At 38.7% G+C, this 11,288-nt stretch overlaps 1 protein-coding gene across 2 annotated transcripts; it reads left to right on the top strand.

Annotated features, from left to right (window-relative positions):
• Positions 1–1,051: 1,051 nt before the first annotated feature.
• On the top strand, positions 1,052–11,262 carry mcmbp (minichromosome maintenance complex binding protein). Of its 2 annotated transcripts, none has more exons than XM_060872639.1 (16): positions 1,052–1,249; positions 1,570–1,649; positions 1,982–2,122; positions 3,165–3,206; positions 3,410–3,499; positions 3,610–3,736; positions 3,923–4,077; positions 5,044–5,141; positions 5,248–5,417; positions 5,519–5,642; positions 6,687–6,804; positions 6,892–7,057; positions 7,833–7,966; positions 9,948–10,112; positions 10,531–10,619; positions 10,734–11,262. In XM_060872639.1, the coding sequence occupies exons 1-16, from the start codon at positions 1,192–1,194 to the stop codon at positions 10,858–10,860; spliced, it is 1,884 nt and encodes a 627-aa protein (XP_060728622.1). In that variant the 5' UTR covers positions 1,052–1,191; the 3' UTR covers positions 10,861–11,262. The 2 variants fall into 2 exon arrangements, with proteins under 2 accessions (XP_060728622.1, XP_060728621.1); XM_060872638.1 differs by having other exon boundaries at positions 1,053–1,249; positions 3,407–3,499.
• The last annotated feature ends 26 nt before the right edge of the window (positions 11,263–11,288 follow it).

Genomic DNA, 11,288 nt, shown 5'->3' on the forward strand with positions numbered 1-11,288 from the left:
ACCAGTCTTCTAATACGCTACAATCCTTCACGCTCTTTGAGATCACACAACTCAGGAATTCTGGTTATTCCCAGAATATCAAAGTCTACTAAAGGCCGTAGAGCATTTTTGTATTTAGCTCACAAACTTTGGAATAGTCTTCCTGACAGTGTTCAGGGCTCAGACACACTTTTCCAGTTTAAATATAGATTAAAGTCATATCTCTTTAGTCATACACATAATACTTCCCATAATGTCTTGTATTTTTTCCTGCACTGTGTTTGCACCAGGTTACACAGATGCTCTTTATGTATCTAGGACTAACTTACTAAGTCCTTATAGCTCTGTCTTTGTTATATGTAGCACCATGATCCTGGAGAAACATTGTCTCATTTCACTGTGTACTGCAACTGCTATATAGGGTTGAAGTGACAATAGAAGCTACTTGACTTGAATTAAGATGCCAATTACATGCACAGAAACAACCTCCTCATCAAAACACACTTGTCGGACTGTATATTTATAATCAAACCATCTACTTTCACCCAAATGAAGATGGGTTCCTCTTTGAGGTTCCTTTTTTTCAGGTTCCTATCAGGTTTTTCCTCCCCACAGTCACCTGAGTCACCTCAGACTTGCTCATTGGGGATAAATACAAACACGCTTAAATATAAATCTAATATTAATCTCGAATTTTTGTTTTATTCAAATTTCAAATTCAGATGTATTTGTATAGCACTTTTTTACAGTTGCCATCGTCTCAAAGCGGCTTTACAGAACATCACCATAGAACAAAAGGTTATTTTAAAGATTAATAGAATACAAAAATTCAAGATTAATATTAGATCTATTTAAATATGTTTGTATTTATATTAATCTTTGTATAATAAACTTTATGTATTACGTTTCTTAATGTTCTGTGAAGCCGCTTTGAGACAATGTCCATTATTATAAAAAACGCTATATACAAACACATTTTAATTAAACCGAATTGAATTGAGTTTTTACTCAGCAGGTTCGTCACAAGTCAACGGTCAACGAGGCCACGTGACCGTTGTGCGTGACGTCATTTTCCCGCCAAGGTGAATTGCGTACGGTTCTCGGGGCGGAGGCTGCGGCGTGCTTGGGAGCAGTTTTGTCCGAACAGCATTGTTAGCACCGTTTAAGTAGTATATCAAAATAATTTCACGGTTTCCGAGACCTCTCCTGACTATGCCATCTGTTGAAGACTGGATCAACAACCCACTGGGTGTCGTTGATGGGATTTTTGGTAAGTCACTGTAACAACTTTTGCTGCTGCCTTTCTCACTGTTTTAACTTTCAGCTAGCAGTGCAGCAGTTAGCTTCATATCTGACCAGATGGACGTTTTAGTTTTCTTTAAACGCGTGATGTAACCCTGTGTGTGTGTATAAGACATTTGTGTGTAAGTTTGTTATTAGGTGTATTTTATGGGCTTAAGTAGAGTTAGCATGATTAGCTAGCTACAGACTAGTAGCATGCTAGTTAGTCCAAGATCAGGAACACACAAGGTATCAGGTCAGTTGTGTGTCAGGTGGTGTTTTTATACCTAGTGATTTGTCTCTTTCCAGCTCAGAACAATCCAGACTGGGAGAAGAAAGCAGTGGAGTATTTCAAAGAGAAACTGAAAGTAAACGACGCACAGTCCTGGGTCAGTGATATTGTGTGCTTTGTTTGTTTGTGTAATGTGTGTTCATGTGCAGTTTATTTCACATTTATGAGATGACTTGAAATGGATATTAAGAGATGGGTATGTGGTAGCTTAGTGGTTAAGGTGTTGGACTACTGATCGGAAGGTCATGAGTTCGAATCCCACTGCCACTGTGAGCCCCTGATCAAGGCCCTTAACCCTCAATTGCTCAGTTGCATAAAATGCGATGAAAGCAATAGAAGTCGCTCAGGATAAGGGCATCTGCTAAATGCTGGAAATGTAAATGTAACAGAAATCTTTACAATTTTTTTTTTTTATGACCTGATGTTTAGGTTCCGTCCCTGAATGATGTGCCACTGCATTACCTGAAGCCCAACAGCTTAGTGAAGTTCCGCTGTATGGTCCAGGACATGTTCGATCCTGAATTCTTCATGGGGGTTTATGAAACAGTGGACCCTTCCACAAATACAAAAGTAAAAAAAAAACAACCCAAAAACATTTCTACAGTTCTGTTTTGTCATCTGGTACATTCAACCGTCATCATCCTCTTAATAGGAACATCTGTATGCCTGCTTTTTTATGCAGTTATCCAATGAACTGATCATGTGGCAGTAGCATAATGCATAAAATAATGCAAATTACAGGTCAGCCTCAGTTAATGTTCACATCAAACATCAAAATAAGGAAAAATGTGATCTCTAATGTTGTGTTTTTAGTAGAGTTTATATGGAATGGTGCAAAAAAACACCAAATAGAATCCTGTGTTCAGGGTCGGAAGGTTGAAACGACAGACTGGTCTGAACAGACAGGAAGTCAGCAGAAACTCTAATAATCACTCTTTACATACAAAAAAGCATCTCAGAATGCACAACACATCAGACTTTTTGATTTGGTGTCAATCCGCCTTTTGCTGTTGAAGCCCCTCCACCTCAAGGTTCAATGTTTTTTGTGCATTGTGAGGTTCTTTTCCGCTCACCACAGTTGTAAGGAATGATCGCATTACTGTAGACTTCCTGTTAGCTCAGATCAGTTTTGTCACCTTTGACCTCTCTCCTCAACAAGGTGTTTCGGCATACAGAGCTGTCACTCACTCATTTTTTCTTCTTCAGCATTTTAGTTCCTCACATTAATGGCTTATTGCTTTTTATCAGATAAATTACAAATATAGCTCTGAGCATTATTTTATTTACAGGATCATTTGATGGTACTATAGCTTTATCACTGCATAGAGTTAGTTGCACTGTTGCTTTGTCTGAAATTTGCTTCACAGTTTATAGAAAACATTCATCTCTCTTTATATACAAACAAATAATTTATTTTATCAGGAGTTTTAGTTCCTAAACTTTTCATTTATTGGCACATTATCTTCATTTGAAAGTGCTTTGGAAGTTTCCTGGTTGGGAGTCGTGTGAGATCATTCTTGTGTATTATTATAAAAATATTAAGGCATTTATTGCAGACTGCATATGACTTATGAAGCCTGCTTTACCTTTGGTATTTTTGTTCAATTTTCAGGTGTTGAGATGTGGAAAGTACAAAGATGTTACCGACTGTGGGGTGAGAAATCAGTCTTGGAAAATTTAGGCATTGCTTCTTTTAACTTCAGAGTACAGAGATTAAATATAACAATCCCTTTTTAAGTAACAAAGTATTTTGTTCTACCTATAATTACTTTCTGTACTGTTTATTTATATATATACATTTTGTATAAAATCAACCCAGATTATTAAATCAAACATGAATTTTTCAAACGTCAGCAGGTGGATTTCAACTCAAGAAAGACTGTCACCTCAGAAAGGCAGACTTTTTATTGTGTCCCTATCCCAGGAGAATCTCACTGGGTGAAGGAGATATCCTTTTGATGCAAAGCCTCATTAAACAACCTTTTACTCGTTTTTGCCAAGTATAGAAATGGAAGTAATTTATTGTTGGGAAGTCTTTGTCTTTAACATTTGTGAACAGCTATGCTGGTGCCAGTCAAGCTAGAGTAGTACCCTCTACATCCTACACCCCAAACCGACACAAACGCAGCTATGAAGAGGATGATGAGATGGACACACAGACTCAGCAGAATGAAGAAATCTCTGGTAAAAATATTGTCTTGTTTGTTTTTATTGACACCTTTTGATTTGGACCAAAATTGTCTTTATAAAAAAAAAAAGAGCATAATCAAGGCACATCCTTGGGCTGTCAGATGAATGTCAGTTGATGGTTGAAACTGGAAGAACAAGAGGGTTTCAAAATGCTTGCTGATTGTTTTTTTCTCACATTAGGACCACAGAACACATCAGACTCCCACAGGAATGTGGACTCGAAACGTTTGGAGACAGAAGCTCCTAGTCAGAACACATCACCCTCACACTGCTCATCTACCCTAGATCTTAACTTCCCTCTGCCTGGAGAGAGAGGTCCAGCCTGCCTGGTTAAGGTAGAACACTTTAATTAAAATCATAACAAAGTTACTGATCAGGTTACAGAAATTCTAGAAGCCCTGTGGTCAAACTAGTAAACACAGGTGATGGTGCCCTGGGATGGACTCCAGACACCCAATGTAAGTTCAAGTCTAATGGATGAATGGAAAATATCATAGCAATTAATATATCCACCAGAGAGAAATCTGGAAATTATGTCATACTGTGATTTAAGGATTCTCTGGCTACTGTTCAAGGGTGGACAATTCAGAAGCCTGGGTTCTTGCTTTTTTTTTGTTTTGTATCCATAGTTGCCTAGAGGACAAGGAGGTTCAACATGCAGGAAAAGAAAATAAAATTCTACCTCATGTTGAATTTTGAAGGTTTTTTTTTTTCCCCTTTCATTTTTCATTTGTTAAGCATGTGTATGTAAACTTCTGTGACACACCTTGATGCTGTCATCATATTACTTTGATGACCATTCATGTAACTAATTCCTACAACTAGCTGCTAATCAGGTTTTTGGCAAAACGAGTTTTACTAGGCGCTTTAGATGACAAGCAATCATTCAGGATTAGGAGCACAGGGTTGTGTCTAACATAAAGCAGAGCCATTTAGCGCCACATGCAGTCAGCTCATGGTTAAACATCTTGAGAGAAAATAGACACTAGCCATGCTTAAGTACTATCTTGTACGTGTAATGTTAGTACAACTCATGTCTATAATGCTTAAGAGAAATATTTTGTCGCTCAAAAGCAGTGTGCTACATGACTTTCCCATAGACTTACCTAGCTAAATTGTTTGACATGTGAATAGCTATGAATCTGGGCAAGTCAATATGGGGAGGACAACAGTGGTGTTGTCTCTTTACTGACTTTAAATCCCTCCAGTACATCTGTGTATTTACATCAGCTGCATTCTCTATTATTTAACAGTTTTATACAGCAATGAGCAAAAATTGTCTGTTTATTGAACACTGGCAGGTATACAATGAGTGGGACAGCTTCAAACTGAATGACATGCTGGAGATCTTTGGCATTCTCTCAGTTGATCCTGCTCTCAGCTTGGTAGCTGAAGAAAAGTAGGACTTTTGGTTGTTTGTAATAATTTATTGTTTTTATGATAAATTTCCTTTTTGTTTTGTTTACATGAAGGCAGTATTTACTTAAAGAGCTTTTGTGTTGTAGGGAAGCATCATCTTTTCTGGACCCTACAGAGAGCATGGAGTCTGTAGAGGAGCAGCGAGCTCACAGTCCTCCTACGTCACTCGTTCCTCGACTGCACATGCTGTACGCCGAGCCGCTGCAGCACAACAATCCGCTACTGCCCTCTGCCGTTTCAGAGGACAAGGGAGCCAGTAAGACTGCGTTGCGTATTAGATTTCCACTTCTCTACACTGCTCTCTAAACTCCCAAGAGATACATTCAGCTTTTTCTCCTTTTTTTCTTTTCTCTTCAGATTTAAACAATGCCATAAGCGAGATGAGTTCAGTCAGAGCGGAGCTGCTCACTTACCTCACGCATGTCTTCCTCGGTGACTCGCTGGCTGCTGAGTACCTCATTCTCCATCTCATCTCCAGTGTGTGAGTGGATTAGTGCACGACACAAAAGGCTGTAAGGCTCCTTTAGCTTATAATAGGGTTAGAATATGTAGACTCTGACTGTCATATTTTATTTAGTTTAGCTGGTAAGATTTATAACTCTGAAAGATTTCACACACTATGGACAATAATACTTTTAAGATAATTACTGTACATGTTTTATTTACTACATTCTCATATGTGCACATTTATGAGGACTAATTACATTTTTTGTCGTCGGTGACATTACATGAGTCATTGGTTTTCAGACCAATATTCAAATCTGACTGGCCAGGAGGTGATGGTCTGTTTATCTAAAACTGCAAAAAATGGAAATCAGATTCATATTAATGTACTCAATATAATACATTATTGCAAAAGCTCATGTACGGGGATTAAAAAGTTTTATTTAACAAAGGGGAACTTTCAGGCGAGTTTAAGGGGGAGTGGATCAGCCTCTATTTTTCGATTTCGCCCTAATACAAGAAGCATTTTTATTTATTTATTTTTTATTTATTAATTAAAAGGGGGGAAGAGGGTCTGCACAGGGAATGATCTTTTTAGCTGCCAAAAAATGAGCAATAATTTGTTTTATAAATGTTCCACAACTATAAAAGGTTAAATATAACTATAAAAGGTTAAAAGTATGATTTTGTTGTTCATTAATATATTATAAAATAACAAATGTGGCGTGTTTTTGTGGCTTAAAAGGAATAATACCTCCTGCTCGTAATGGAAAATGAAAAAAACTTAAGGTGGCAACAGTAACTCTAATTTATCTCGGGACACATCACACCACCCCGTCTTCTAACAGCACACTCCTTCATGTTTCAGTCATTACTGAGTCATTGTTTAGTATGCCATATCTGTACGTTAGTCATACAGTGAACAGCAGGCATGTGGTGAATCTATAACTATGTATCTGTCCATCTTACATGGACGACTCGGACCATACATGGTTGCATATGAGTATCGCTGGCTGAGATATGAAGTATTTAATGTGAGGCGTCTACGATTCCTCATGCTATATGCAAAATCCGCTTGTAGGTATGCCAGACGAGATGTTCTTCCTCTGGGTAAATTTGCACTGAATGTCAGTGGCTGCCCCCACACTTCTCCCTACACAGAACAGCTCTATCAAATCGTCCAGCAGCTTGTGCCATCTGTGAGTACTGCCGAATAGGTGTTATGGAATAATGATTTTTTTTTTTCTTTTCATCATCTTTGTATGACCAAGTTGTACTCTGTGTAGTCATACAGGCTATGTATGAGTCTCCACAACATGAACACACAGCGCATGGTGCCACGGAAAGACTACACAGCCAACCGGCTGGTAAGCGGAGCTCTGCAGCTGGGCAGAAACACCTCTTTGGTTCTGGATGAGACGCATCTTGAGCAAGGTCAACTGGATACAACAGGTCAGAACACCGTCACAGAGCTGTTATTTTATGTTCTGCTGAATGGGGATGCAAGATATTCTTAAAAAGGTGTGATTTGAATGGTTTTGGGTAGAAAGTTATACGAGTATATAGTCTAGTGATGAAAATTGTTGAATATTAGAGAGCTGTTGTGTTCATCATGGCATGCTATTGTGTTAATCTCAAATGTATATATATATGTACACACACACACACACACACACACCAAATCACCATGTTTATAATTTTATATATTACATAAATATAAAACTTGGGGATTTGGTATTTGAATAGATTTAACTTTGCTTGGGCTGTTAAAGCCCATTGGATGCAAAGTGGAGGTTGAATGTCAACTGTCAATATTTTTCCAGCATGCTGAAAACACACACAGTGCAGAGTGACGGAAGTCGGTCAGTCTGCTTTAGGTAGGGTGTTGACACTGTACAGCTGGATGGCAAAACAATAGTGCAGTGTTGCATTACATGAGTCACTCAGACTGGCAATCGTCACTGTGCCTCCTGTTTTTTAAAAACTGCCTACGCTCCTTTCACACTACTTTTATGTATTATTAGAACGGGAACTTTCACATTGACCCATTGGTTCAAAAATTCTGGCTAAAAAGACACTATTCAGCTGGCACAAATGTATCCACGTTATTAAGTCATACATGTGTGGAGCAGCTATTGTTTGCTCCTGTATCACTGATTCAGTGAGTAGTTTCACATGCTTTCACTCAAGTATTCTATATCAAGCCCTATGCATCTTTGTGGTCTAGGAGTGCGGAACATCACAGCATTGGGGAACCTGATCTCCTGGCAGAAGGTTGATTACGACTTCAACTACCACCAGATGGAATTCCCCTGCAATATTAACGTGCTCATCATGTCCGAAGGCCGATCGCTGCTCCCGGTAAGAGCAGCACTGTATACTTCTTTCTCTTTTGTTGTACAGTCAGACTCTTGTGGACACTAGAGGGCCGGATGGGAGGAGAGTTAGATAGGGAGAGGTGGGTGGGGGTGCACTCTCAGGAGACCGACATGCGCATTGCCGGATGTTTCCACGGGCAGCTGTAGAGACAGCCTGATATTTCTGTTCCAACCCACAGAGGCCTTCTCGCCTCTCTGGCTGGAGTCTCGGCGCTGCATCACGCTGATGCTAAACACCGTATGGAATGCGCTGTGCTATTCCTGTGTGATGGCTCATGAGTTACCATGGCTGCAGCTGCACTACAACGGCAGGAAGGGGGCCAGGACAGAGTTTCAGCTAATGGCTGGTCTTTGATAAAGCACTGTTTAATATTAGTTTGAATAGGGGTTGTTATTTGGGTTTAATGTCCTCACCAACTTTGCAAAAGAACTGCAATAATAATATGAAACTTGCAAGTATGTCTGCATAGTAACGACTAAAACGATTCAAAGTTAGTCTCCTCAATATGAAATTTGTCAATTATTCCTTTAACATACACTCATGGCCCACTTTATTATTACATTTGTGATCATTTAATCAGCCATCCATGTGGCAGCATGCAATCATGGGGATACAGATTAAGAGCATCTATTAATGTTTACATCAAACATCAGAACATAAAAAATTGTTTTTTTTCCCCTTGTTTTTTGTTTCAAAGCTTTTAATCAGATAGCTCAGAGAAACCTGCTGAAGTTTACTTTGTAGATTCATTTTTCCCTGTTTGTAACATTATTTTAAACTTTTTCTGTTTCATACACATCAAATGGCAGCATTATTAATATGGAATGATTGTACAGTGGTAGGCGTCTTAAATGATTAAAAACGTGCCGTCACGGATCCTGCTGCTGTCTGACATCCACCTGAAATCCATGGGTGTGCATCAATTATCAGTTCAATTGTATAGATGGAAAAAAACAATGGTTTCAATTTTCTCAACCACCCAAATTAATATCAGGTTATTCTTCTACCAGCACAACAAATTACGAGTCAGAATCAGTTTAGATACAAATGTGAATTGCATCAACTACAACAAATTGGTGTTGATTTTTAACTCTTTGGCCACTGTCAAACGAGCAGTGACAGAAAATTTGGAGTCCACGTATTTGCACAGCAGTTTAAATAAACTGCCCTACAGAACTGTAATATGTAAAAAAAATATTTATAGGGTCCAAATGAAACATTTGCTTTCTGATTAGTTTATCTTTAGATTAAGCATGCTTTGAAGCCGTTAGGCTCTCAGTAGTAAACTTCAGGCTCTATCTACTAATGCCTCTGGTACTGCGGCCTAGTTTGTAAGACGTGGCAGAGCTCATAATGAATAATAAAAGGAAATACCGTGATACGTGATCTGAGCAGCATATTTGTCTCGCCAGGATTTTGTACCGTGATATTCGAGACAACGAAATTCTGTCTCACGCCTACTCGTGCACACTGTGAACCTGCCCACTCAAACCAGCCATCTGGCACAAACAACCATGCCACGGTCACAGAGATCACATTTTTCCCTATTCTAATGTCTAATGTGAACATTAACTGAAGCTCTTGATCTGTATCTCCATGATTTATGCATCGTTCAGGCGGGATAAACGAACGAATGTGCAGGGGCACAGGAGTTCCTAATAAAGTGTTGGAGTGTATAACAAAAAAAAAAAACTTTAAATCTCTTCACATACATGTTAATCATGTAGTTAATTCTCAAATCAGGCGGCTTTTTTAAACAAACAAATAAATATACAAATACATGATAAAACAGTTATGGTTTATTTCTTTGACATTAACATGGCATATTAGCTAATGATTTATGATGATCAATAATTCTTAGTGCCTCAATAATTGGAAAGTGAGTTTTCATAAATCAGAGAAAGAAGCCTTTTTCTAAATACTTTTCACACAATTTTAAGCTTATTAATTTCCTGTTTTTCAGTGTGACTCTCAGGTACAGCTGAATCCCACGGTCAGCCCCCCTAACCTGGAGGAGTACCTGCAGGCTATACAACATGCACAACCTCCATCACAGCTCAACAAATACCGTGTGTACCTCACTGTGGCTCGCTCGCTGGACTACAGCATCTCGGACCAAATTACTAAGGTCAGCTGTGGTTTTTTTTTTTTTTTTTAAACTGCTTAAATATTGTGAGCTGTTCAGCTGTTTGGTGGTCAGTGAATAATTTAAATAGATTTTAGTGAGTAAACTGCAGGAGGCAGGAATACACTCTGGATGGAACAGCAGACCATAGCATGGCACTACACACACACACACACACACACACACACACACACACTCGCACATACTAACAGCTAAGGGACGTTCACTGTAGTCATTCCATCTACTACCCTGTTTTTTGGATCTGGAAGGAAACCAGAAGGATCCCACCTGGACACTGTGAGGAAAAAATGAACTGCACGATAACAGCTTTTTAGCTGCCTCTTCTGACAAGTTATGTAATTCCTTGATGTCAAGAAAGCCACTGATTTCACCATCTGTTCTTTTATTCCCAACATGATAGGCAGTGGAGGAAGACTTTGTTGAAATGCGTAAGGATGACCCTCAAAGCATATCTGCTGAGGACCTGCACAGGATGCTGGTAGTTGCGAGGTGGGTTGGAATAGCGCAGTGAATTAGCTTCCTTGTTGACTTGTCGATCTTGACCTGACTTGAATCTGTACACGTTCTAATTTAAATACTATTTGTCTGTGTTTCTGTCCTCAGATTGCTGTCGTTAAGTTATGGTCAGACAACACTTTCCAGAGAATGCTGGATGAAAGCCAAGCAACTGGAACTTCTGCGGACTAGCCGGACACAACAGCATAAATGTTTAAATGGCAATGAGCCTTAAACTGAGTGTCTTATTAACTATATTGGGGATAACAATGTTTCTGTTAATATGGTGATTTCTCTCTTTGTACAGCACCGAGTTGTTTGTTTTTGTTTCGTTTTTTGTTTTTTTTTACACTCAACCCTTTTTAAAGGCGTGAGGATAAAAAAAATAAATAAATGGGTATTTTTTGAATAGAATTTTTGATAAGTCTTAAGACATGCAGGAAATCATTTCTATTGACTGTTGTGACAGGAAAAGCTTTTAACATTCTCAGAACTGATCCAAAAAATGCAAATAAAGTTGATTAACTTTTAATAGGAAATTTCTACTTCTCCTATGTGGATTTCAAAGCCTGTCCTACTGGAGTGTCAACCTAAGCACACTCCTTGTCCTGTTTGTAAAGAATGACTTTTCCAAATCTTTCATCTGCCCAGATCTCTTTTTGT

The sequence above is a fragment of the Tachysurus vachellii genome, chromosome 6 (genome assembly GCF_030014155.1).
Source record: "Tachysurus vachellii isolate PV-2020 chromosome 6, HZAU_Pvac_v1, whole genome shotgun sequence".
In the NCBI taxonomy this organism is placed as follows: domain Eukaryota; kingdom Metazoa; phylum Chordata; class Actinopteri; order Siluriformes; family Bagridae; genus Tachysurus; species Tachysurus vachellii.

Excerpts from the sequence above, each read along its gene's own strand:
- mcmbp (XM_060872638.1), top strand. The coding sequence starts at position 1,192 with ATGCCATCTGTTGAAGACTGGATCAACAACCCACTGGGTGTCGTTGAT. Across the intron at positions 3,737-3,922 it reads GCAGAATGAAGAAATCTCTG|GACCACAGAACACATCAGAC; the intron begins GTAAAAATATTG and ends TTCTCACATTAG. Across the intron at positions 5,142-5,247 it reads AGCTTGGTAGCTGAAGAAAA|GGAAGCATCATCTTTTCTGG; the intron begins GTAGGACTTTTG and ends TTTGTGTTGTAG.